General features: G+C 45.8%; 2 protein-coding genes across 6 annotated transcripts in view; one reads left to right on the top strand and one right to left on the bottom strand.

The window, feature by feature from the left end:
- The first annotated feature begins 120 nt into the window (after window positions 1–120).
- Window positions 121–8,346, top strand: DRG1 (developmentally regulated GTP binding protein 1). Its single transcript, XM_063143774.1, has 9 exons — window positions 121–232; window positions 1,621–1,744; window positions 3,899–4,074; window positions 4,868–4,937; window positions 5,240–5,409; window positions 6,188–6,318; window positions 6,814–6,981; window positions 7,310–7,432; window positions 8,081–8,346. The coding sequence occupies exons 1-9, from the start codon at window positions 191–193 to the stop codon at window positions 8,178–8,180; spliced, it is 1,104 nt and encodes a 367-aa protein (XP_062999844.1). The 5' UTR covers window positions 121–190; the 3' UTR covers window positions 8,181–8,346.
- Window positions 8,347–10,396: 2,050 nt separating this feature from the next.
- The window catches only part of EIF4ENIF1 (eukaryotic translation initiation factor 4E nuclear import factor 1), a 39,089-nt gene continuing 22,028 nt past the window's right edge, over window positions 10,397–27,457 (bottom strand). For all 5 annotated transcript variants that reach the window (XM_063144003.1, XM_063144004.1, XM_063144001.1 and 2 more), the window contains 9 exons: window positions 26,035–26,106; window positions 22,245–22,434; window positions 21,633–21,712; window positions 16,328–16,467; window positions 16,005–16,095; window positions 15,485–15,614; window positions 14,264–14,608; window positions 12,681–12,845; window positions 10,397–11,899 (listed from right to left, as the gene is read on the bottom strand). In XM_063144003.1, coding sequence (XP_063000073.1) covers window positions 11,673–11,899; window positions 12,681–12,845; window positions 14,264–14,608; window positions 15,485–15,614; window positions 16,005–16,095; window positions 16,328–16,467; window positions 21,633–21,712; window positions 22,245–22,434; window positions 26,035–26,106 — 1,440 coding nt within the window. In that variant the 3' untranslated portion in view covers window positions 10,397–11,672. The remainder of the gene's footprint in view (window positions 11,900–12,680; window positions 12,846–14,263; window positions 14,609–15,484; window positions 15,615–16,004; window positions 16,096–16,327; window positions 16,468–21,632; window positions 21,713–22,244; window positions 22,435–26,034; window positions 26,107–27,457) is intronic.

Here is a 27,457-nt window from a genome sequence, read left to right as displayed (position 1 = left end):
GGGGGGAGCGCGCGGAGAAGGCGGGGCTGTCCTGACTCTCCTCTTCCCTCCCCCCGCCGGGCTTTTGTTGGAAATCGCGCGAGAGTTGCGTCTCGCGCATGCCCGGCCGCAGGCTTGAGGAGAGTGAGCCGCGAAGTGCCGCCGCCGCCGCCGCCGCCGCCGCTTCCTCCTCCGCCGCCTCATCGCCATCATGAGCACGACGTTGGCCAAGATCGCCGAGATAGAGGCTGAGGCAAGAGGCAACGGAGGGGCGCGGAGCCACGGCCCGTGTCCCAACTGGGCTGCGGGAAGGAGCTCAGTGGAGCCTCCATGCACGGCAGCAGTGTACCTCGGGAGCTGGGCTGAGGCGAGCCGAGCCGAGGGGTCCGAGCGAGGCCCCAGGCCCAGCAGCGGCTCGCCCCTGTAGCTGAGGGAGGCTGGTGGGGAAAGGAGGATGAGGACCTGACGTCGTGAGCTGGTGGAACACCCCTCCACGGGCCGGGATGGCAAATGGAGACGTGGGAGCAAGACAGGACAGCTCAGGCCAGGCCAGGCCAGGCTCGGCTCTCGCAGCTGCAGGCCGCGACCCCAACATGGAGCCTCCGTGGCTGGATGCTGGGCGCAGAGGAAGGAGGGCCGTCGCCTTCGTGTGCTCCCAGGGGCTTGATCTGGGGCATTGCAGCAAGTGGGGAGGCTGGGTTGGGGATTTAACTACTTAGAAAAGAAAAGCGTGGCCAAATATTGTCCAAATAATAATTGAGGGTCAAGAATTTTTGAACGTTAACAGAGCAACACAAGAGATCTTCAGCAGGTTTGATACTTGAGTTAATTACAGAAAAAGAAGTTGCTGTTTCAAAACGAAGACACTTAACTTAAAACACTTAGCGTATGACTTCATTCGTTTATTGTACTGCATTTTTATTCTGCCAAGGATATCACAACAAACCTGTGAAGTAGGCTAGGAGTCACCTAGGGAGCTTTATAGGTAAGGGAGGGTTTGAATCTAAATCTCTCTGGTTCTGGTCCAACAAACACTGTAGCGATTTAGTGGTGGCCTTTGCCACAGATAACTGCTGGTGTCCATGCTTGGACTGTTGCAATGCTGTCATGTTTGTCCCAGGCCACTGCAGGGCTGGAGAGCAAGCAGACTTCAAGCCCTTGCTAACAAATGACACAAAAGCATTGAATATTAATGTTTTTAAAACCCAGAAACAAATGGGAGGCTGCCATCCACAGAGTGGCATTCTTGGACTATTTAGTTATAATCAAATAATAGGCAATTGTTTGATAATATTTGACCAATCAGTTGACTGATATGCTAAATTAAGCGTTTAGAACTCCTAGCTCTTTCCCCCCTTTTCTTTCCAGACAATGAGTTTTGTAGGAAGGAGAAACTACTATCTCCCCATCGGACAGATATTCCTCTTCTCTCCCCAGAGTCTCTCCATGGAACATATGCATAACTCTTCATGTGAATAAAGCTCTTTCCCACTAAGAGAGAGAGATCTGCATTCTTCTGTAGATATATGAGGGGCCATAGTACAAGGCTGGCACCACCACCTTTTCCCCAAAAAGTCATGTCTGGTACTTTGATTTTGTGCAGATCTGTAACCTCCCTGATTGTTGATTTCTCTGCTCCAGATGGCCCGGACGCAAAAGAATAAGGCCACAGCACACCATCTGGGGCTGTTGAAGGCTCGCCTGGCCAAACTGCGTAGAGAGCTCATCACACCAAAAGGAGGTGGAGGAGGTGGTCCAGGAGAAGGTCAGCAGTCCTTACAGAAGGATGACAAAATCACATAGCTAAGAAGTGATTTCCTATCAGTAGTAGAAATCGTAATAAATTATGCAAAATATACCAATATACACACTTGTTTAATTTGCCTAATTTATATAAATAGAAATGCAGAATGTTAGATTATTTAAGGTATTGACTATACATTCCCCCATCTGCTTCAGCAGGAGTGTCCTTTCAATTGAAACTCGTGTGTGTGTGTGTGTGTGTGTGTGTGTGTGTGTGTGTGTGTGTGTATATCTACCTATCTGTTATTGAAATTATCACTTGGATAACCATGATCTGAAAGTCTGAAGAAAGGATTAAGGAACATGTGGAGCAGCATTTCTCAGAAGTCTGTAATATTGTCCAAACCCAGAAGTATCTTTTTTTAATTTATTATACAGTCTTGAGAGATGAGGCGGCCTCAGCATGATCTAAAACCCTGTCTGGGCGAACAGATGCTTCCTGTCTTGTTACTCTGCCCTTTGTACAAAGCAAGGCAACCCCCGATGTCCTGAGATACTTTGAAAGCCCACACAGGGCTGTCGAGTTGCAGAGCGTGCAGCATGCGCCCCTCCTCTTAGAAACGAATGGGAGAGATTGGCATAGGGGAACCTTTGTGAAGTTCCATACGAAAGCAGGTTCACCCTGTGAGAGCGGTGTGCTTCGCATGTAAGCCTTGGGCTCGTGTGCTCCCTTCTTCTCCAGTGCAACCACAAGAGGAGATTGGAAGCTTTCTCTTCTGTTTCCAATTAACTGCAGTTGGGCATCATGTCTGAACCCTAAACTATGGTTACTCTTAGCTTTAGCTTATTGAACTACAGTTTGAAGTTGGCTTGTTTCAGCAAACCATAGTCAAGATTGATCACAAATTCTCCCAGTTTGGAGGTAAGTTAAAAATAAAAGCCAAAGCTTCCATTCTCCTCCTTGTGTAAGTCTCTGTTTGGTGCGTGTGAAGTGCCAGAGCTTGAGATTTGCTCATGTAACGAGGCTTACATCACAGAAGAAGCAAGACTTTAGGCTTGGGATACCTGAAAGTGATATGCTTAATAAAATATACTGTGATTTTTTATAACAGACCTAAAAAAATTTAAGCTGGCAAATATTAATAAAACATACTAGAAGATTCAAATACTTTGGTAGTAAGGTAGCTAAACTTTCTCATGCCCCAAGTTGATCCAAAGGGGAAAGGCCTGTCCTGGTCATGATGGTATGTAGGCAGAGAGGCATCCCTTTTGGGGCAATCTCTTGAGGTCAGCTCCCCCTCTTTTTATTATGATTGTTACTACTACTACTACCACTGCTGCTGCTACATTTATATCCCACCTTCTTTCCTCTTTTTTATTATTATTATTATTATTATTATTTATTTATTTATTTATATAGCACCATCAATGTACATGGTGCTGTACAGAGTAAAACAGTAAATAGCAAGACTCTGCCGCATAGGCTTACAATCTAATAAAATCCTAGTAAAACAATAAGGAGGGGAAGAGAATGCAAACAGGTACAGGGTAGGGTAAACAGGCACAGGGTAGGGTAAAACTAACAGTATAAAGTCTGCACAACATCAAGTTTTAAAGAAAAGTTTTTAGTTGAGCTTTAAAAGCTGCGATTGAACTTGTAGTTCTCAAATGTTCTGGAAGAGCGTTCCAGGCGTAAGGGGCAGCAGAAGAAAATGGACGGAGCCGAGCAAGGGAAGTAGAGGCCCTTGGGCAGGCGAGAAACATGGCATCAGAGGAGTGAAGAGCACGAGCGGGGCAATAGTGTGAGATGAGAGAGGAGAGATAGGAAGGAGCTAGACCGTGAAAAGCTTTGAAGGTTAACAGGAGAAGTTTATAGTGGATTCTGAAGTGAATTGGAAGCCAATGAAGGCAGCTTACGTGAGCCTCCTCCTGTCTATTTTATCCTTACAACAACCCTGTGAGGTAGCTTAAAGTGAGAGTTAATGAGTGGCCTAAAGTCACCCGGGGGGCTTCATGGCTGAGTGGGGGCTAGAACCCAGATCCCCCAAGTCCCAGTCTAACATTCTAATCACTACACAGCACTGGTTCTTCTTGCTTCAGGTGCCTGGGAGAGGCAGGGTTGAGCTCAACTCTTTTGCGGCTTGACAGTGACTTAGAATTAATTACCACATTGTAGGTTTTGATGTTGCCAAGACCGGAGATGCCCGGATCGGTTTTGTGGGCTTCCCATCAGTGGGGAAATCCACTTTGCTTAGCAACCTTGCTGGCGTGTACTCTGAAGTGGCAGCCTATGAGTTCACCACATTGACCACTGTACCCGGGGTGATTCGATACAAAGGAGCAAAAATACAGGTGAGCACTTTGAAGGGGGGCAGTATGCAAGTGTGTGCTCCTCAGGAGTACGCATGCAAGTATTGAGATGCATAGGAAGGGCTCCTTTGACTTGAATTAACCAATTTTGCTAGTACCTCCCTGGTTGAGATAGGCTGGTTTCTCCACTTGCTTAAGCATTCCTGTACATATATATAGATCGCTAGATGTCTTGACCATAGGAAGCTGCCTTTTACCAAGAACGGCCATTGGTCCACGTAGCTCCGCATTGTCTAATGGCAGCAGCTCTCCCGGGTCCCTGATGGGGCTCTTCCCCACTCCTACCAGGAGATACCCGGGATTAAACCTGGGATCTTGGGCGTGCAGGATGTTGCCGCTCACCACTGAGCAATGGTGACAGAGCCAAAGTCATCCAGTGAGCTTCATGAACCCGGTCTCCCTCATCTGTGAAAGGAAGGTTCTGCTCAAAGGGTGGCAAAAGACTGGACTTCATGGGAGGACCAAAGCTAAATGGAAGAACACCTGTTTAGCTTCAAGAAGATCCCTGGTTTAGTTTGTGGCATCTTCACTTAAAAGGGGTCTTGAATAGCAGGGCCAGGAAAGACCTCTCTTTGCGTGAGACTTTGGAGAGCTTCTGCCAATCGGAGAAAGCAAAACTGAGCTAGATGGGCCAATGGTCTGACCCTGCACAAGGCAGCTTTGTATGTTCATGTGCCAAGGGAGAATAGAAGTCATCAGATTTCTCCACTCCCAGTAGGTTCTGACTTCCTAATGTTGTATAATGGATTCCCTTCATTTTCCTTAAATCCCACAGCTCCTTGATCTTCCAGGAATCATTGAAGGTGCAAAAGATGGGAAGGGTAGAGGTCGCCAGGTCATTGCAGGTGAGCTGGCAGTTCAAAGGCCAGGAATCTTTCCTCAATTTACCAGTGGGTAGGGTGGAGGTTTTAGTGTGTTGACTACGTAAAGAGAAAATGGGTTTCTTAGCCAATGACAGCAAGTTTTTTAATATTTTGGGAATGTTTATCTTTATAGAAAGCAGTGGCATAGGTTTCCTCCCCTGCTTCCTTTGTTTATGTCTGATTAAAGATAATTTGCTATGTCATATAAATCATCATGCATGACCAAGAAGTTATCTTGTTGGCTTTCCAATTACTTAGTTCCAGCCTCTTTGCTTTTTTCCCAGTTGCTCGAACCTGCAACCTTATTCTGATAGTTCTGGATGTACTGAAGCCTCTGGGACATAAGAAGATAATTGAGAATGAGTTGGAGGGCTTCGGGATACGCTTGAATAGCAAACCTCCCAACATTGGCTTTAAGAAAAAGGATAAAGGAGGCATCAACCTCACAGCCACCGTAAGCATGGACAGGCATCGTGTGCTTCCTGCCTTGCCACAATGACAAGAGGAGGGCTCTCCACTTCTTGGTGGTGGAGAGTCTGTGCTTGATGCCTCTTCTGCTGGACCTGAGTGCTTGTGGAAGCGAACTCCGGTGATGATCCTTGGTGACCTGAACAAGGATCCCATTCCTTTGAATGAGGCCTTGCTTTGACATTCAGAATACGTATAGCAATTAAGATGAGACCAGTACTTGGGGCAGCAGAACAGGAAGTAGGTCTTGCCTACAGCAGATGCTTCCTGGGTCTGTACAGCAAGGAGTTACATATCTGTTGGTTGCCCTAAGTAAGTGAGGGAGACTTATTGGACTAGCCCTCACAGACCACGCACACCCGGCCTTTAATCTGAAATGCTTTTGATTTCTTTCTTTGGGGGACTAAGACAGAGAGGGACGTCTTTGGTGAGATAGTTGCGCTAGGACAAAGGTTCACTAGGCTCTCCGTCTCCTTGTCCTGTGCTCACCATGCCTTTGCCTCATCTCAGTCGCTTCCTTGGTGGCATCTGTACTCATTGCATGAAACAGATCTATCAGCCATTGCAGGGCTGTAGGGCTCCATCTGAAATACCCCAGGTTGGACTCATGTGACCCTTCCCATAAAGCCACTCAAGACATCAAGTGCCAGTCTCCCAGTGTTGCATAGGTTATGTTAACATAGATTCTGTGATGAGGGTATGCAGTGTTCTGAGCGGTTATTAAACTGTTAAGTAGCTCATCTGCTCTTGTTTTCTTCAATCAGTGTCCACAGAGTGAGCTAGATACTGAAACTGTGAAGAGCATCTTGGCAGAGTATAAAATTCACAATGCTGATGTCACACTACGGAGCGATGTCACTGCAGATGACCTCATTGATGTGGTTGAAGGAAACAGGTAGTGTACGCAGGCTTGAAAACCAGGCTGGTTGACAAAGATCATTAGGTTTAGAGGGCTGTCATCAACTCCTGTCAAATTCTTCCAGGAAACCCAAATCCAATGTACTTAATACATTATGCAAATCCAACATAATCCTGAATCCGGGATGTTCTGGGGCGCGAGATTCACATGGTGTATTTTCCCTTCAGCAGATTCTCACACAGGAGGGTTTACAATGCGGGGAGAGGCTTCCCATGCTCCCAATCAAGACTGGTAGCAAAGAGCCTAGTAATTGCTAAAAAGTGTAGAAGATCTCCTCTGGGGCTAGGAGTGCAGGGTCCTTTGTCTTTGGCAAGTGCAAAACCAGCTTCTTTTTGTGGACCCAGTAGTTCAGGTGTATATAATTGCAGGACTCATTCCAGACTCTGCCTTTCTCCTTAGACCCCGCCCTTCAGGAGGGCAGTAAGGAATAATTAATGTTTTTTGTCTATAATCACTTCTTCACTCTTGCAGAGTTTACATCCCATGCATTTATGTATTGAACAAAATTGACCAGATCTCCATTGAGGAGCTAGACATAATTTACAAAGTGCCCCACTGCGTTCCAATCTCTGCTCACCACCGGTGGAACTTTGATGACCTGTTGGAGAAAATCTGGGACTACCTGAAACTTGTGCGAATGTGAGTCCATTTCTACATTGTCAGAGCTGAAAGTATCTCTGGGTGCTGTTCGCTTTAAATTCTACTGTTGTGTGCCTTTATGCCACTGCATAGTTGGCCTGGAAGTCCCAGCTCAGCCTTTGCAGTTGCTGTTCTGATCCTCGCTTCCGGTAGTAATCATCCTGTACCTGATGGTACATCACGTTGTCCCCCAAGTGGCCCAGGCAGTTCTCACTAAAGCCTTTGAACATATTGGAATCATTTTGTTCTATGAGGGGGTTGTAAGGGCAGCATGCATGATGCCTCCAGCGACCAGAATTGGATTAACGGTTCTAACTTGAAATTGCAGATACACGAAACCCAAAGGTCAGCTACCAGATTACACTTCTCCAGTGGTGTTGCCTTACTCTCGGACCACCGTGGAGGATTTCTGTATGAAGATTCACAAAAACCTCATTAAAGAGTTTAAGTAGTAAGTATGGCCTGTTCATCGGTTCTTGTTACTGCCTGCTGCAATCCATCCTTGAGCTTTTTCACTCCCAAATTTTGTGTTCATGTCTCTAACCTATGTAATTTTCCTTCAAATATAAAATGATCCGACTGCCTCTAGCAGGATCCAGGTTTCTTCTGGGTGGAATTACTGTAGTCTTGCCTTCTATCAGATTGACTTTCTGTTCTCTCTGTAATCTAAATATTAGGTGGTCGAGTCCCTCCCACTTTCCCCACAAAAAACATGATAAAGCGTTTGAAGCATGCGTCTCATACTACTGTGATAGAAATTGTACTTCGTAATTGGAGAAAAGCAAATTAAGTGGGAAAATGGTAGAATGACGGGAAGAAAAATATCTTTAGGGTAGAGGAGGGGGTAGTATTAGCAGTGGGGTGGGAACATACGAATAAGTTTCTCTGAAGAGAATTGGCCAAAGAAGGCTCACTTTGAGTGAAGGTGCTGTGATTTGTGGAGCATGTGGTAATGATGGGTGTGTGTGTCTTGCTGCTGCTCTGTATAAATGATAAAACATAAGACGGAAGCCTCTCCCTCAGCAGTGCAGAACAGCAGACTGAGGGCCAGAGCTGCCCCACCCCCCATGGAACTAACCCACCATCCATTCTTTTTCAGTGCACTTGTGTGGGGATCATCTGTCAAGCACAACCCACAGAAAGTTGGAAAAGATCATACTATGGAAGATGAAGATGTCATTCAGATTGTGAAAAAATAGAAAGCTCTTCTGGCAAGCCCTGAGTCCTCTGCAATGGCCTCTCACCAGGAAGGCTACGTTGTAAAGGGCCCTGTACTTGTGAAATGGCTGTCTGTGTAGACGCTCGTCTGACCTTGGACATGGGGATGATTAAAATCCATTTTCCCTGCAGATGGGATCACTGTGATGAGGTCTTGGTCTGTATTTACTGTTTGACAGATTACACATTCTTGCTCCTAGGAAAGCTTAAACCCATGTATAAAGTAACGTAAGTAGCCTGTGTGCAATTAGCATACTTTAGATTGCTCATTCAAGTAAGAGTGAAAATTTACAGCCTTCTCCTTATTATACACCTTGTGTAAATTATGTATGCACATGGAAGCCAGGATACAGTAGAGTGGGCAGTCGTTCTGGGCCCAAGGGCCACGTGCAGCACCAGAGGCATACGTGTGCTCAGTCATACTCCTCTCCTTCACCCATCTCAGCACGCAACGATTCAAACGGCTCTGCCCGCCGAGATCAGGGGATGGGATCACGGGGAGGGGTGAGTTTAAAGCCTCCCTAGCAATCCTGATCCTCGGGTGGCAGTTACTCCGCTGCTAATAACAGCAGGGAAACTGTGGTCTGTTCCCAGTCCTCCAGCCAGCGGCTGATCCGCTGGACAGCGAGAAGTGGCCGGGACATTCTGGGCTGCACGTGGCCTGCCCATCGGCTACGGTGCTAGAAGGGGGAGGGGTGCTTAGGAGAGGTCTAGCCTGCACATCTGAATAGAATTGCCATTTTCTCTCCAACCCCCACACTTTACTAACGTGTAGATTGAAAATAAAGCAATGAGCAGCTATCATTGTTTGAATTGTTTTAAAGTTTTGCCAAAATTGACACTAATTTTGTAACTGCAGCTTTTGAAGCAGCGTTCAAATAAGGGTGCAATGGAAGACAGCCTTAAAAATTGGTAATTGGTCTTAAAATGTCGTTGGCACGGGTCTTGTTCCTGGTGGAGTTTTCAAGTGGTTTAAAGGTTGTTGCCTACATTGCTGAGCTGGACCATAACCTCATTTAGTTTCCAGCTGTGTGTTCATGTTAAATATACTGACCATATAAAACTGTCTTAAGAGTTGGGAATTAAAGGAGACATATTGTGAGGGGTGCAAATTAAAGCTACGTTTTGGTCACAAGTGAGTCTTAGACCTACATTACATTTCACAGTGCAAATAAAACCAACATGTTTACAAACTCAAGCTGCTTTGAGCAGTTGCTGCTCTCCGTCAATAGCTGCCTTTATGTAACTTGCAAAATGACCTTTAAACCAGGATTGGGCAGAATATAGCTGAGGATCTATTGGTAGATCTACAGGAGGCCAAATTTATTGATAACATTGGATTCAGAATAGTTAAAACAAAAGTGGACATTATCAGAAGGATATGTAATCCAGGAGAAGGGCTATTAAAATGGCAAATGCAGTCCAATGTAAGCAAACATAGGGCTGCACATTGAAACAAACTTCTAACTTCATGTATATGCTGATGGAGTCTCAGCTGGCAGTGACAGACCAGGAAAGGGAGTTGGATTTTTTGGCTACCTCGGTGAAAAAGCCAGTGTCTGGCGTTTACAACACAAGGAATGGCAAGCAGGAAAGGGAAACAAAGATTGCTGACCTTCCCAGATGGCTTGGAGAAAAGCAGAATACTTACAAGGTTACTCTTATTACTTTCAGGCCTGAATTTAACCTTCATGTATGAAATCACTGGCTTATGGCCGATAGTCAAGAAGTGTACACTTGCTATGTTAGCTTCCTCCATGTGATTCTGTATCACAGGGATGCAGAAACATCCACTCCAGTGGCCACGTTCAATTTTGAAGGAAGGTTTTGGGGGCCATATTCCAGCGGCAGGCAGGGCTGAAGGCAAAGAAGAGTGGGACCAAAATATCAGGACAGAAACCAGGTAACCATCAAATGATGGGTGGTTCTGGGGGGAGATCCCAGGCCTGAGGTGTTGCAACCCTGCTGTATCAACACACCTGGCAGAAGGTCTAAATGTGGAACCAAACAATTAGGCCCCATTGTGGTTGTTGGCTCTGCTTATAGCCTGAGATAATGGTCATTTCAAGCATCACCTTTCAGGTGATGCAAGTGCTTTTTCATGTTTACCCAATTTGAAATTACCGTTTAAGGTTTACACCTTAGCTGCAAGAAGATGTCAAGTCACTTTAATATCCCTTACACAGTGAGACAGAAAGCTCATAGAATTGACTTTATTTACAGAATGAGTTTTGGGGAAATTGCCATTTTAAAAAAGTTATGAAACAATCTTACAGGGAAGAGACTGTGACCACAAGTTGTACTCAACTAGTTCGCTTTTTTCTTTTTTTACAAAATAGTCAAGTGTTCTGTCATTGATGGCCATATATATATATTCCAGCCACCTTATTTCTCAACACTATTCTGGGTCATCTAGCCACAGCATTCTGTCAAGCTGCAAAAGTTCACCATTGTGTTTGGTTTTGGGCTGAAGACAGAGCATAATCATGTGGTTTCAGGCCATCATTTCACAGCTGGGGCAGGTGGGGAGGTTTCTATAGCTACTGGTAATGAAGAACCAGTGATGGTGGGCCATTGGGAGAAGCTCTGTCTGACCTTTGCTAGTGGAAGGCAATTTTAAAGATGCACTACACTGCAGCAAGAACAATCCGGTGTAAGGACTGTTGTACCTAAATTTGTCTAAGGTAGATAGTTATCAAGAACAGTGTACAGCAGCCCACTTTCCACATGCTCAAATACTGACGATTCCAACTTCAATGAAGCTCATACATTCCACTTTGCTTGGAGAAGGGCAAGATGTACACAGTGGCTCTTTTTCCACTTCAGCTGTCACATTACATATGACAGAGGAAGCAATGAAGAAGGACTTGGAAACGGCAAGAGGCAAAGCAACTTCACCCTGTTCACTCACACTTGACGTCTGCGGCACCTTTAATCTTAAACAAGTCCCACATGTACAGTGAAAAGATCCAAACCAGAGGCACACAAACTAAAGCTTAACTTTTTACTAGCTACTCTTATGTACAGCTGTATAGGTTCAAAAAAGCTGTCCTGTGGATATATACAAAAAAAGATGTTTATACATTGGTCTGTACACAAGGGTCTATACATATAATTTCCTGTGGTGAACCCTCAGCTGCTTCCTCTACCCCAAGAGGACATCAGCACTTCATCCACATATTTTACAAAAAAGCGAAACAAAAAAGGTAGATGCTTCCAGAATTAAATTGATACCAGCTTGCATCCGAGTTTCTTCAGGGTTCACTGTTCAGTCTATAATAGATTCTTTCATCTTGATGTAGATGAGGAAGCTGGGACAGGTGCCACGTGCTTTTAGTCATTCAAAAAAGAATTTTGCACAAAGTGCTAAAACCAAAGCGCCCCAAAACAAATACCAGTGAAGCACATCGAAGGCAGCTGCCCGAGGACATCCGTGTCTAGTCAGGAACTGCACAGGCACCTGCTTCCCAATCTCACTGCCGATACTCCAGCTCATCTACACTGATTACTTTAGACGGCATGGAAGGGAGAGGCTGCTGTAAGACGTCGGAGCCAAACCATTTTGCAAGGCCGACAGGGGAGCCGCTTCGCTGGCCAGCACGACGGTCAAGCTGCGGGTGCACATGAGGCAGTCCAGCCCGAGGTGGCACGTTCGGAGCAGCAGTTTGTACACCGACAGCAGATCCCTGTGCGCTTGAGCCTGGAGAGGGGGAGAGAAAGTGCAACCCATGACTTGGGCAACCCTAGACCACCACCACCACTGATCTGTGGGGGGAGGGGAGGGGGGAACAACATACATATGTTTGGCCTCGGGTCAAAAGTTCTTATTTACCCTTGCTGACATCTGCAGGGGGGGATGGCAAGATCAAGGCTCGCTCTGTCACGGAATACTAGAAACCATTCCTTTTGGAGTACAGCTGACCAAGCTGCAGGGCAGGTGCTAGCTAGAGCCACGGGCTTTTCAGCCAGATAGTTCTGTTTGGTGCAGAAATGCTCAAGGCACAGCAGCAGCAGCAGCAGCAGCGCAACTGGCGGAATCAAGCATCAGATACCTTCCCTAGAGCTCAAGCACCCCTTCCACATACTGATTATGTCACAACCCACTATCTGGGATCTTCTAGTGCAGGAATCCTTGTGGACTGTCAGTGTGTTTGAAACTTGGAAAGAAAGTGTGCATACAGAATCTCTCAACAGATTAGTTACGCCTTAAGTGTTAAAAGACTCAGAATATGAATGAACCCTAACAAAAGTAAAGTCCTGATGGATCTACCTAGATCTCTCTAGCCCACCAATCTCTGCTAGAATCCTAACAGTCAGCAGGCACAAGGTGGTCCACCAAAGGTTTGTGGTCTGCTTTCTGCCTAATCCTGTTCCACCGGAGGCAATCTCAATGCACCTTCAATTAGGCAATAGGGAAGTTTCCAGTTGCTGCTGTAGAGACTTTTTCAATGAGAATTCAGTTATTTTGACTCCAACATTACCTGATCTCTGTAGCTGTTGTTGCATCATTGCCAGCTGCAAAGATGTCCCAGAACGAGGGTTCAAGAGAGGATGGCTAGCTGTTGGTAGTTGGTAGCAAGGCTGACCAAGGATGGGAGCAGATACTCCCTGTAAATGAGCCAGGTCTACCCCAGAAGGAATCATACCTGTTGAGCCAAAATACAATTCATGTTTAAGTGACCCACATGTTTGGATACATTAGTTTGCATCTCTCCAAGGATTCTGGGCAAGTAATAGCAAATTAATAATAATAATAATAATAATAATAATAATAATAATAATAATAATGATGATGATATTTCTTATCCGCCTCTCCATTTGCATTGAGGCAGGGAACAACATTCGTACAATACAATATAAATCTAATACATAAAATTAATTTAAAAGTATATAAAACCAATACAATATCAACAAAACCAATCAAGACATCTTTAAATTATTGGTTTAAAATTAATCTGGGTAGGCCTGCTGGAAGAGGCTAGTCTTTATAGCTGTCTTAAACTCGGAGAGAGGGATAGGTTGATGAATTTCCTCTGGCAGGCCATTCCACAGTCTGGGTAACAGCTGTCAGCCTAGTCTTGGCTGACTGAAGTAAGTTCTTCCCAGAGGACCTGAGTGTGCAGGGTGGATTGTATAGGAGAAGGCGGTCATGCAGGTAACCTGGACCCAAACCATGTGGGGCTTTAAAGGTAATGACCAACACTAATTGGCAGCCAGTGGAGTGATTTTAATGTTGGGGTAATATGCTCACCCCTAGGTGTACCGGTGACCAACCTGGCTGCCATATTTTGAACTAACTGAAGTTTCAAAACTAGGTACAATGGTAGCCCTATGTAGAGCGCATTTCAGAAGTCTTGAAACAATAGCTTGTGGTTTGAGACAGGCAAAGTTCTGAACTGCTGGCTTCTCCATAGCCATCAAGTGTCAATCAATAACGGTTGTGTTTTTAAAAAACTTTTCCAGAACATACTCACTCAGGCTTTTAAGTCACAAGATGTTGCACCATAATTGTGGTGCAGTCACTGTGCTCAGGATTCCAGAGGTTCCAAAGGAAAACCTGCACCTTCAACTGTACCTAAAGGCTACTGAATGCCAGTGCTGACCCTGCAAGGCTATTGTATCATCTTAACATCTCTATCGGGAGGCATGACACATCTATTTTAGATTCTTAAAAGAAATTCCACAGAAGTCAACATTAAGGAATCTGGCATCTGAAAATCAACATCTTGGTTGTCTCACCAGATGGAAATAATGCTCAATTAGAAACACACACACTCTGGCTAGGTTCCAGATATAAGATAATTAATTTGATAAGGCAAGCATTATTGCTACCCTTGAGAAAGTGAGTTCCATTTAAGTATTTTTGCAGTCTTGCAATTATATGTTTGTCTGTATTTGTTTTCACTTTTAAACTACCCAACAAGTGTTGGTCTGTCAATTTTTTCCTGTGACAGGCTTTCCTTTAAGTAGATACTGGGCAGACATCCGCTCCAGCTCTAGATTTCCTGCAATGACCAGGGGCTGGGCTAGGTATTCTACAACTGGAAATCAAAATGAAGCTCACCTGCTTGCAATAGTGACGGAAGATGCTGTGGATGAATACCTTGTGCAAGCATCCTCTGGACTAATCCTGGGGGCAGCTGATGAGCGGGCCGTACCATTGGTACATGAGGAACCAGGGGGACCTGGTGGACAGGGCGGAGAAAAGTAGTCCCTGGAACTGGGGAAGCCATAGTAGGGGTCTTTCTCCCAGTGGACTTCGGCCTGTAGTCTTGCTCTTTGGTGCAACGATTTGTTTGAGAAAGTGGTGTTGAACATGCAGAACGTTGCAGTGATGATAATTTGGTACCTACAGAGGGTGAATTCTCTTGATCTACGTGCTCTATGGACCTAGATGGCAGCAGGCTCTCTGTGGCAGAACACAAAAGCAATCATCTGAGCGGTTTTAAGTACAAAATCTAAGCTCACTCTTAATTACAAGCCAACACAGCCAAACGTCTCAACATTACACATTTGTATCAAGCTGGCTTACCACATACTCTCCTCACGCTCACCCAGTGGGTGGGGTAGGTTTGGCTAGGCTCACTTTCCCCTAGTGGTCTACTGACTCCCAAAGGCTAAGCCAGGCAAGGTAGGGTGGGGCAGTGGAGAGAGACTAGCTCCTGGTCCGTAGCTTCATGGCTGAAATAGCTGGACACATTCCATTGCACCACACCTCAAAGCTCTGGCACAAGCCCTGGAGAGCTAGAAGCAGGGCATGTGGCCCACTGGGCGGGACTTCCAGTGGAGCTTCCACCATGCTCAAACGCCCTGCTCTTCCACACGGCCTTCTCTCCACCATCCATTATGCCACCCTCCATGCTTGGTTTTCTCTTCTACGGATGCAAAGCAAACTGCATCATGCACATGTGCCAAGCTTGCCTAATTTAGGTTTGATGAGGAAGTATGGCTTGCCTTGCTCCTATGCCAAAGGCAATTTATGGCTACCAATGCACTGTATGAAGCTTGATGATTTTAAAATGTTGGTGGATGGGCCCAGGTAGTTTGTCTGGCCTTTCCATGACCCCCATGGATCACCGAGGCCACTGCCATGTCTGTCCGCTACTCCCCTACCACCTAAAAAGCCTCCTTAAAAGATGCTCCTCCTTTCTGATGTTAGGAAGATATTTACAGACAGTTTGGCAAATGTGTGAGGACACCACCTTGAACTTACACTGTGGTACCTCATCAATTCAACCAGCTTTTAGACTCTTATTTCTCCTTTTACAGACATGACAAACTATACCTTCATTTGTTCTCAGACCTTCATCTCTCTCACTGGATTTCAGCTTTGCAGGATTTGGATCATCTTTACTTTTGTCTTTGCTTTCATACATCTTGCGTATCACTGAGGTAGGAGTAAAGGAAGGAGACAGCTGCCAAAAAAAACAACCCCACCCAACATGCAAAATTAGTATCCAACGTATCAGGCAAGAAACAAAACAATAAAAATCCAGTTGGGTCAATTCCATAGGGCTCCACAGATGCAAGGCAGCATCTGGGAAGCCCAAGGAGTTTGTGTTCAGTAGAGGTTTTAGAAGGAGAGCTGGAAGGGAAAGTGCAACTCTTATGAAGTGTCAAGTTCATGAATTGGAATACATCCCACTCAAGTCCAACTGGTACCTCAATACCTCCATTTGTTGAAACACTGAAATAGGATTTTCCTACTTTAAATTCCTTCCATTCATCTTGAATTTTTTCATACAAGGGTTACAAGCTAAAAAAGTTAGCTCCCAAGCATTCACTAGGCATTTGTTAGCACTAACCATGCTAGTGACAGAAGCAGCAGGGGCTGGAGGAGAAGAGGCATTTCCTCTGTGGCCCAGGGGTGCAGGCGATTTAGTCATGCGCTGTTGCCTATGAAAGAGAGAGAGAAAGAGAGAGAGAGAGACATGTTAGCGGGCACCTTCTTTTCTCCCTGACTGGCTAGGAAGCAAGGGAAATCTTGCCTCTACTGGACTGCCCTAGCAGAGTAGACAAGACCCCCTATGACAATTTACTTTGAAGGCAGGAAAAATTAAGGTAGGAAGGTAGCACGGAATTTGTCTGGCATTTGCTTTCCAGCTATCATTCTGAAGTTTAGACTCACCTGTTCCTGAAGCCATCTCTGTTTTTGTCCATTTGTAGTTTGCCAAAACCTGACTGGTAGAAATTTGACACTTGCATGGTTAAGTCATGTGATAGAGAGAGTCCTTCTAGTGCAGCTTGCTGGAACTCAAGAGGACTCATCTGAAAACAAGAAGGTTTTCGTTAAAGAATAATTCAAAAGCCAAGGCTTTTAAGATCATATTCTAATACTGCAATTAACTGCAGGTGCAAACACCTCCAGTTAGGTGTTAAAGGGACTATCAGAAGTTTGTACCACATGGCAATATTCTCCTATTACACAGTAGCTTCACCATTTCATGCATATTTTTTTAAAAAATGAGATATTACAATAAGTACAACACCGAACAAGAAAACCAATAAAGTATAATGAAGAATAAATACAATTTGATACCGAGTGCAGTCACATGCAATTTGCAATAAAGTTACTTCATCTCATGCTTGTTGTTTACTCATTCATTGAATTCTTTGCTCCCCACTTAGGGAACAAGTAACCTTCAAAAGGAGGAGACTGCTGTGAGTGGTCTAGAAGTGTGTGAAGGTGGTGCTGTCATACCAAATAAAAGGGTACCAGGTCTCTATAAAGTCATGGGATTTTTGTTTGGTTTTTAAATGAGACCCAGTCAAAAATCTAGATTAGAAGGTCTGACTTACTGTGGTGTTCTGGCCAGTGAGCTGTGAAGCAGAATGAAAGGGAAGAACAGCTCTCACTTTAGTAGAAGACAGGGCAGGTGTATAAAAGTTGTGCCCCACAGGAAGGGGCGGAACTCACAAAAGGAAGGGGCAGAACCCCCCTCTCAGTCAGAAGAGCTTCAAGACTGTAACACTTCAAAAGAACTACTAGAACAAAATTAACCATTGTAACTTAGATAGACCATCATAGAGGGTTAGGGGTCCTGCACAACTTGAAAGCAGAACAAACACACACACCCATAACAAGAGAAATGTGTATGCGTGACACAGTGAGGGATTCCCTGCTCCACATCAAGCTGACTAGAACACCACTTCACAGTAAGTCCAACTTTCTGTTCATAGTCAGTGTGGGACTGGAGCAGGGAAGAAAGGGATATGCAAGAGCCATGTCCCAAGTAGGGTGGGTCATAATGATCAGATGTGTTGTAGGACTCAATGTCCTGACAGAAGCAAACTTGTCAATTTTAGAGCAGTGTATGAACGTGGAAAGTGAAGGCCAGGTAGCTGCCTTATAAATGTCCTCCAACAGCGCACTGGTCTGTAGTGCAGCTGTGGATGATGCTTCTGACTGCGTGTGCTGCAATACCTACTGGAAGTTTCCAACACGGTGATGAGTAGGCCAGTCCTAGGCATTCCCTTCCCCATCTGATGGTGGAAGGTGGCTTCCTTCCCTGTGGCTCCTGGCCTATAAGCGACAAAAAGCACCTGCATACATCATGGCTCCACAGTGCCTCAGAGCCCTGCACACCTCTAGCTTATGCCGAATCTTTTCCTTCAGAGGAGAAGGGTTTGGGCAGAAGTCAGGCAGGACGATTCCCTGAATGCAATGAAACATGCAGTTCACCTTGGGCATGAATCTTGGGTCAGGTCTCAAAGTACCCCGCACTGCAAGAAAAAACACGAAGGTCCTTGCGCACAGTTCCCCTATCCATCCAGCCGAAGTTAATGCTACCAAGAAGGTCCCCTTCCAAGTAACAATGTGTGGAGGGATCTTGCAGACAGGTTCGAAAGGGGTGCCCATCAAGGTCTTAAGGGCCTTTGCCAGCTCCCAGGAGGGGAACCAATTAGCCACTGGTGGAGAACTGAGGATTGCTCCTTGCAGGAAGTGTTTTGAGCGTCGGCCTTCTAGGCGAAGCACCATGCCCAGTGCTGCCTCTTGAGCATATCTGGTTCCAGAATGTTCTCCAAACCCTCCTGAAGGAAACTGAGGACCTCTGCAAGGGAGGGTCTCACCAGAGTCAGCCTAAATCACTTGTACCTCCAATAGATACCACACCTTCCAGGTCAGCTCATATATCTTAGATGTTGAAGAGTTTCACAATGCAGGGATAATATCCACCACTTCCCAAAGACCATCATTTAGGAGTTGCTCCCTCTCACGTTTCATGTGTAGAGTTGAAACCACTCAACATCCAGATTAAGGATCGGTCCCTAAAAGAACAGATCTGGTTGTTCTGGCAGTCTCCAAGGAGGGAGATGCTGAGGCTCACCAGGTCCAAGAACCGGGGCCTCCTGGGCCAGTGCAGAATGTTCTCAGTAGCCAAATTTTGCATAGTGTTCTTGTAATCACAAGAAATGGTGGGAAAGGAGGTAGGAGATCCATTGGCCAATCTGTCCATCATGACAGCATAATGATCCTGATAGCGGATGGAAATCATTTTACCTTTGCATTTTTCCTTGTGGCAAATAGGCCCATGATTGGGAGAGCCCAGTGTTGAATTAGGAGCAGAAATACTTTAAGATGCAGAGCCCAGTCTCTCTGGTCCACTTTTTCTCTGCTCAGTCAGTCTGCTTGAATCTTGAATGTCCCCTGTATGTACTCTGCTGTGATTGAGGCCAAATTATTTTTTGCCTAGGAGAGAAGTAATACAGCCTACTTCTGCAAGTTGCTGAATCTCGCCCTCAGCTCAGCCAGTCGATGGGATGTGCTTTCTCCTCCTGCGACCGGGAGCCCTGTGTGTGAACTGTGTGAGGTAGTTCCCCAACTCATCAAGCTGGCATCTGGGGTGGTTTCTTTAGATGATTGCTTTGAGACAAGTTCTTCCAGTGTGACCACCAAGAGGGGGAGCTGGAGACCTCTGGTGGCAGCAAGAGACTCATATGCTTTCTCAACATTTGGTCCTGAAATTTCAGAAGAAACCATTGTAAAGGCTCCTAGAGTAGAACTTTGTCCAGGGCACTGGACCGATGGCTGCGATCATCAAGCCCTGGAGGCATGCCAGGCTCATGATGGTGGGGCTGCTTGATGCTCTCATGGAGGCCAGCATCCAAAATGTTTGTCATCCAATCCTGCAGTAGGATTTTTTTCTTCTGTTGGGTGTTCAAAATCACACCTAAGTGTTGAAGATGTTGTGTTTGTTGACAGGTGACTCTTGTACATATTCACTATGAAACCATAGTCTGAGAGACAGGTCAAAGTTTTCCTTAGACCTTCCAGGGAATTAGCAACCTGATGACAGTAAATACGAATTGCCTGGACCCTGATATGCACCACCATGATTTTCATGAATCCCCGGAGAGCAGAGAAAAAAAAACAAAGGGAAGAGGCCTTTGCTGACATTGTTTAGTATTGTACTGGAAATGTAGATATCACCTGTGAACTAGCCTGATTGGCACATACAGATATACCTCCATCAGGTCAAAGGATGTTAACAAGTCTCCAGGCTGCATTGTTTCTATGATGGTTGAATTTTTTAACTGTCAAAAAAGGTCTAAAATTGCTCTTCAGTCTGTTTTTTGTTTTGTTTTTGCACAACGGAAAGTATTGAGAAAAAGCCTAAGGAGCTTTCGGAAGAAGGCTCAGGTTCTATGGCACCCACGTTGGATCACAGTGATGGCCCTTCTGTGTTTTATTGGGTTGAGGGAGCAAGGATAATCCTGAAAAAACACGCGTCCCCTCTCTCTCCACAGCTTTTTTTTATTGAGGTATCTGAGGTTGAAAAGAGAGAGAGAGAGAGAGGGAAAGAATCTTTCACTTATCCCCAAATGGGAGCCCAACCCAGAATATAAGAAAAAAGGCTCCCAAAGAATATCCCTAATCTTCTGTAGGAAGCAATCCAAGACTGAGCGGGCAGTGAGGGAAGGTGTCTTTCCCTCCTGTGGGACACAACTTCAATGAATGGGCCCTGCTTTCTATCATAGTAGGAGTTTTCTCTTTCCTTTCCTCTCTGCACCACTCCTTCACTGACCAAGACCAGGCTGTTAATTGCCAGATACTCTCAAACAAATTCCTCAAAGTGAGGCCAGCACTTGCTTTTGAGCACCCAGTGATGATTAGACATGCTGCTGAAAGGAGCAGTGCACATCTTGAACTGCTTGAAGGGCAGAGATCGCTTGCTCATTAGCCATCCCAGAGAGCATCTCCCAATATTTTTTGCCAGAATCTTGGTAGCTTAGCACAGCTCCACCGCCTGTGAAGGAATGTTCTTCCGGCATTGCATCCTCTCTGGCAACAGGACAATGACAGAATGATGTACCTTGGCTTTAATGAAGTATAGTACCTATGAAAAGTTAATTTTAACATGAAGTCCTGCTTCTCGTTAAAATAGTATGGATGCTGAAGATCTGGAAAGGGGTGGGGAGCGAGTTCCCTTTAAAAAAAAATTATTTTTTGGCAACAATTGAGTCTGCATGTGTTGGAAATAGTTCACCCTTCAGCTTTGCTCAATCTAGGCATCTGTCAGAGGACAACCCTATCAATATAGATCCCTTCATCTATATAAACTCTCTCATTCCCAAACTCTGGACTCTCCCTTTTTATCCAGGCTTTTAAACTGCAGATGTTCTAAAAATGGGAGGAAGAGAAGGATACTAAGGGATGCTTTAAGGTAGATTCCTGTATTGAGCAGGGGGTTGGACTTGTTGGCCTTATGGGTCCCTTCCAACTCTTATTATTCTATAATTCCATGATTCAACCAGTCAGAGTAAGCTGCTGAATTACAAGTGTTTTAAAGTTCGTTGCCTCTTCTGTTTCCAATGCCCCTGTTCTAACTGTTCTGTGACACCTTATATGTCAGTCCCATATTCAGCTATTAAAAAATCTTATTGGAGGAGAATCAAAATATACCAGTTAAACCAAGCAAAAAGCCATTTCTTACCTGTTTACAGGGCATAAACAGACAAATCAAGTTGATCACGTGAGTTTCCTATGAGAGGAGCTTTACATGCTGGGCACTAAAAAAGTATCATCTTGGAAAGCAGACTTTTCTCTCATTACTCACCCTCCAGCTTCTTGGATGCTATTAAGTTAGATTTCCATTACCAACATCTCCTAAATCTTGTTGAGCCACTGGCATGTTGAGGAGCGAGTTACTGTTGTTTTTCTATTTCCAGTTACCATGCATCCCAACATTTACTAAAAGTACTTGCCTCATAGGCCACTCTCACTATAAGTAGTAGTAGTAGTGCCAATTAGTCTACAGTTTTCAGCATGGGATGTAATTCTGTATGTAGCTTATGAGGAATGAAAATACAATAATTTCATTCACAGTTCGAAAGAGCTGTTGCATCTAGCAGTGACCCAGTGTTCCATGTTTGTTTAGTACTTCATGCTTCTAGCGACCCTGGAAGGTAGGAAGAGCTGTTCTTATTCTCACCTGTGCAGCAGCTGGGCTCATGGACTTCCGCATCCCCTGAAATGGATCACCAAGCAACTGCTGAGAACCTGGTCCAAAGCCTATAAATACAGGGTACAGTTTCAACATGATGCTCTCCAACAGCCTTATAGCCCTAAAGAACTGAGGTTTTTCCTTAGTCATTTTGAAGACAAGTGTCACACACGGTAGCAGATCAGAAGCATAACCCTGACTTGCAGAAAAAAGAGCTACTGACTGTAGAGAAGGCAGAAGAGGAGAAGCCCAGGCCAGGAAGCTGCTGCCATCTGCTCCTGAAGGGGCCCTCATTTAGCTTGAGAAAACTCTGATTTTTCCATGACATTTATTTTAGAGTTTTAAAATAGTAATCTGCCTAGGCAGAAATGTGGTATATGAACGCTTCAAATAAATAACCAGCAGACAAGAAATTACTCTGCAAGTTAATTTAAATCTATGGTATTGTTCAGGACATCAGCCTGACTTATCTTGGTGGGAAACTTTCAAATATAATAGATATGTGTGTGTGAAAAAGTGAACATCACTGGACTACTGTTACATAAGTACTGAAGGTACCAAGGCGAGCTGAAGGGGAATATTTCTAGAACCTGGTCTTACCAACTGGGGAGGGAATGTGATGTCTCAGGTAATCAGCAGAAGCAGCCCGAGTAGGAAACATCTGAGAGATGGGAGGCTGTGGTGGAGAGGGTGCTCTTTGGCCAAGGAGGGATGACACAGGTTCCAAGCCACTCATCAAGGTGCTGAGGACATTAGATGGAGGTCTGCCAGTGGGCGGCCCAAGGATCTCCTTTGAGGAAACACAGCTCTTTTAGAACCTACACACAGTTATGACCACCTGAAGACAAAACTAGTGTGAAGTTCTTCCCTGTAGCACATATCAGAAATCAAGGGAAGATTTATTTATTTATTTATTTATTTATTACATTTTTATACCGCCCAATAGCCGAAGCTCTCTGGGCGGTTCACAAAAATTAAAATCATCATAAAACAACCAACAAGTTAAAAATACAAATACAAAATACAATATAAAAAGCACAACCAGGATAAAACCACGCAGCAAAATTGATATAAGGTTAAAATACAGAGTTAAAACAGTATAATTTAAATTTAAGTTAAAATTAAGTGTTAAAATACTGAGTGAATAAAAAGGTCTTCAGCTGGCGACGAAAGGAGTACAGTGTAGGCGCCAGGCGGACCTCTCTGGGGAGCTCATTCCACAACCGGGGTGCCACAACGGAGAAAGCCCTCCTCCTAGTAGCCACCTGCCTCACTTCCTTTGGCAGGGGCTCACGGAGAAGGGCCCCTGTAGATGATCTTAAGGTCCGGGTAGGTACATATGGGAGGAGGCGTTCCTTCAAATAACCTGGCCCCAAACCGTTTAGGGCTTTAAATGTCAATACCAGCACTTTGAATCGGGCCCGGACCTGGACTGGCAGCCAATGAAGTTGTAAAAGGACTGGCGTAATGTGATCTCGCCAGCCAGTCCCTGTTAGTAAACGGGCTGCCCTGTTTTGTACCAGCTGAAGCTTCTGGACCGTTTTCAAAGGCAGCCCCACGTATAACGCATTGCAGTAATCCAAACGAGAGGTTATCAGAGCATGGATAACTGTAGCTAGGCTATCACTGTCCAGATAAGGGCGCAGTTGGTATATCAGCCTAAGCTGATAAAAGGTGCTCTTTGCCACTGAGTTCACCTGTGCCTCAAGTGACAGTTCTGGATCGAAGAGCACCCCCAAACTACGGACCCGATCCTTTAGGGAGAGTGCAACCCCGTCCAGGACAGGGCAAACATCACCTCGCCGGACAAATGAACCACCCGCTAACAGTACCTCCGTCTTGTCTGGATTGAGTCTCAGTGTTAGCCCTCATCCAGTCCATTACCGTGCCCAGGCACTGGTTCAGAACAGTCACTGCCTCACCTGGGTTTGATGAAAAGGAAAGGTAGAGCTGGGTGTCATCCGCATATTGATGACACCTCAGTCCACATCTCCGGATAACCTCCCCCAGCGGCTTCATGTATATGTTAAACAGCATAGGGGATAAAATAGAGCCCTGCGGAACCCCATGGCTTAGGAGCCACGGCACAGAGCAATAATCCCCCAGCACCACCTTCTGGAATCGGCCATCCAAGTAGGAGCGGAACCACTGCAACGCAGTACCTCCAACTCCCAGTTCAGACAACCTATCCAGAAGGATACCATGGTCGATGGTATCGAAGGCCGCTGAGAGGTCCAGGAGAACCAACAGGGTAGCACTCCCCCTGTCTCTCTCCCAACAGAGGTCATCCCACAGGGCGACCAAGGCAGTTTCCGTTCCAAAACCAGGCCTGAAACCCGATTGAAATGGATCTAGATAATCCGTTTCATTCAAGAGTGCCTGGAGTTGTCCTGCAACCACCCGCTCAAGCACCTTGCCCAGGAAAGGGATATTAGCCACCGGCCTGTAGTTGTTAACATCTTCCGGGTCCAGATTAGGCTTCTTCAGGAGTGGTCTAATTACCGCCTCTTTTAAAGAGGCCGGCACCACTCCCTCTCTCAAGGAGGCATTTACAACCTCCTGGACCCAGCCGGCGATCCCCTCCTTATTTGATGTAATGAGCCAAGAGGGGCAAGGGTCAAGCACACAGGTGGTCGACCGGACTTGGCCAAGCACCTTGTCCACATCCTCGGGCCTCAATAACTGAAACTCATCCAATAACACTGAGCCGGACGGCGCTCTGAACGCCTCTACTAGTGGTGCTGCATTAAGTGTGGTGTCCAATTCATGATGAATCTGAGCGACTTTATCTTCAAAGTGCCGTGCAAACTCGTCACAGCGTGCTACCGAGGGTTCAACTATCTCACGCCCTGGCCCAGAGTGTAACAGACCACGAACCACTCGGAAAAGCTCCGCCGGACGACACCGAGAAGACGCAATGCTGGTGGAAAAGAACTGCCTCTTTGCCACCCTCACCGCCACAGAGTAGGCTCGATAGTGAGCTCTAGCCCGTGTTCGATCAGACCCAGCACGAGTTTTCCTCCACCTGCGTTCTAGCCGTCTCCCCTCTTGCTTCATCGCCCTCAGCTCAGATGTATACCAAGGAGCTGACCGGGCTCTGCTCAGAGGGAGAGGACGCTTGGGCGCGATCGTGTCAACCGCCCGAGTCATCTCTGCATTCCACAGAGCGACCTGGGCTTCGACAGGAGCACCGGCCATATCAGCAGGAAAATCCCCCAGAGCCCTCTGGAATCCATCGGAGTCCATTAGCCTCCGGGGGCGGACCATTTTAATAGGCCCCCCACCCTTGCAGAGGGGAAAGGCCGCCGAGAGTCTAAACCTCAGTAGGAAGTGATCCGACCATGACAAGGGGGTAGATGTTAGTTCCCCCACTTCCAGATCACCATCCTCCTGTCCAGTCGAGAAAACCAGATCAAGTGTGTGTCCCTTTGCATGTGTTGGGCCGATGACATGTTGAGACAGCCCCATGGTTGTCATGGCAGCCATGAAGTCCTGAGCCGCTCCGGATACAGCAGCCTCGGCATGGAAGTTGAGATCCCCCAGAACCACCATCCTGGGGGTCCTCAACACCAGGTCCGAGACAACCTCCGTCAGCTCAGGCAGGGAGACTGTTGGGCAGCGGGGTGGACGGTACACCAGCAGAATCCCTAATCTGTCTCGAGTACCCAACACACAGTACAAACACTCCAGACCAGCACTCGACTGAACAGGAAGCCTAGAGAGGGAGATTGTATTCCTATAGACCACGGCAACCCCCCCTCCCCGGCCCTCGAGTCTGTGCTGGTGCTGCACCGAGTACCCAGGAGGACAGAGCTGGGTGAGAGCAACCCCACCCAGTTCACCCACCCAGGTCTCAGTGATGCATACCAGGTCAGCCCCCTCATCCACAATCAAATCATGGATGAGGGAGATTTTATTCTGGACTGACCTGGCGTTCAGCAGCAGCACCACCAGACCCGAGAGCAAGCTGATATGGCCACCAGGAACTATCCGGTTGGGGTAGGAACCAGAAGAGGGAATAGCTGTAAGGAATCTATCCCCTCTCCAAGATTGGGGATTGCAAGTCTGGTGCAGGCATTCTAGCGGCCTCCAGGCAACCAGAATGGAAGCTTTTGTCAACCGTTTTCTTTCAGAGGACATCAGTGGGGTTAGATTATTAACACACAGGGAGAGTATAGGTTTTATGGAAGAAAGGCTGACCTACAACACAACTCCATCCATGCAGTCAGACTGATTAAAGCCAGTCACCAAAATCTGTGCTCATGAATTTACAAATATCAGTATCATTGTAGAGCTGTATATTATTAACTGTAATAGTTAGAAATGCCTTTAGCCAAAAAATGCACCCCCTCCGCAAGGCTGCTCTCAATAAAGTAGAACTTCACACTACCTGCAAGATATTCTTTGTGGCCGACTGGCCTGGCACCTCAGGAGGCGGTATCAAGTGGCTTTCAAGGGTTTGCTGCAAAGAAGGTTACATGTAGTTTACATACCTCTATATAAGCATTCACCACCTACCCCATCCCTTGTGGAGCCCACCACCTCATGCAGATGTTAGACCCAATAGACCATGACATGTGTTAACAGATGTGTCAATTTTACAAGCTCTGCAAGGCTGTGAAGAGGCTAGGGTTAGCCTGCCAATTTTAAGACTGAAGTGGGAGAACACGCATGGCTGGCCTCATGCACCGCAGCCCCTACTGCCATCACCAGTAAACTGGCATTGGTAAAATGAAAGCGTTTGGGGAAAGTGTTGGAGTGCTTGACAAAGAGCACTGAAGTTTTGTTTGCAAATGCAGCAAAAGGCACAGTCAAAGAACAGGTCAGTGGATTTAATCAGTTAGTACGTCACAGCACTTTCAACTCAAAGTATCATCAACTATAAGGGAAATACAATGGTGGAGTACAGCAGTCTCCTCCAAATTTGTCTTGAGGGACAAAAATTCAGATTAATCATTACAGGCTTCAGTCCCTCCTGATCTTGTGATTAATTTCTCAAAGATATCATTGTTCTTGTGTGATCAAAGCCTTTGATCACATAGCAGTAGTTAACACTGTTAGCCTTTTATTTGATCTGGTTATTTTAAAATGTTACTGTAAAATGGAGACAATTGCATTGCCATCTCAGAAGCAAATTTATTACCAACTGTGTGTTTTTTTTTAGTTAAGCTGTAAACCCAGGTTAAGATCAACCTTTATTTCCAGGCTGGCTTGGTTCACTAACAGTAGGCAGAAATCAGAACTAGCTAGTGACCATCCCCTCCAACCTCCTTCATGAGCCTTATGAGGAAAACCTGTAGCTCTTTCCACAAAGTGCAAGCTGATCCAATACCCTCTAGACAAATTTATATAACATCTAGCCTCTTTTCAGATTCGGCCTCTTTTCAGATTCGGCCTCTTTTCAGCAGTTTCAGTAAAGAACAGTTAACAGTTCCTCCTTTGACAAACTATAGAAAAAGTATCTATCCGACTGAACTTCACATTTTAAAAATAACCACCTTCCATTACCAGAGGCAGGTGCCATTAGAGTAACAAGGACTTCTGTAACACCACAGTAGTCAGGCTAGAACCTGCTCTTCTGGTTGTTCCCAAACTGCCAGTCGACACACCTGAATGTTCAAGGCAGCCTTTGCTAAGCAGCATGGGAGGAAGGGACAAAGCCATTGCAGCAAGTTCACCAAGCAAGCTTCTAGTCCAAAAGCTGCTAAAGTATAGAAATATTGTTTATCTCTGCTCCAACTTCTTAAATAAAAGTGGGCATGACACAATCAGAGCCAGCAGCATACTACAGAACCTGTAGTAGTTATTACTGC

The sequence above is a fragment of the Elgaria multicarinata genome, chromosome 18, assembly GCF_023053635.1.
Source record: "Elgaria multicarinata webbii isolate HBS135686 ecotype San Diego chromosome 18, rElgMul1.1.pri, whole genome shotgun sequence".
Lineage (NCBI taxonomy): Eukaryota > Metazoa > Chordata > Lepidosauria > Squamata > Anguidae > Elgaria > Elgaria multicarinata.
The sequence above is the reverse complement of the archived record's forward strand: the minus strand, read 5'-3'. Positions and strand labels throughout refer to the sequence as shown.

What these genes read in the sequence shown, in the direction of transcription:
- DRG1 (XM_063143774.1), top strand. Translation starts at nt 191, where the DNA reads ATGAGCACGACGTTGGCCAAGATCGCCGAGATAGAGGCTGAG. An exon ending in GCATCAACCTCACAGCCACC is followed by an intron (nt 5,410 to 6,187) that starts GTAAGCATGGAC and finishes TTCTTCAATCAG; the next exon opens with TGTCCACAGAGTGAGCTAGA. An exon ending in TACCTGAAACTTGTGCGAAT is followed by an intron (nt 6,982 to 7,309) that starts GTGAGTCCATTT and finishes TTGAAATTGCAG; the next exon opens with ATACACGAAACCCAAAGGTC.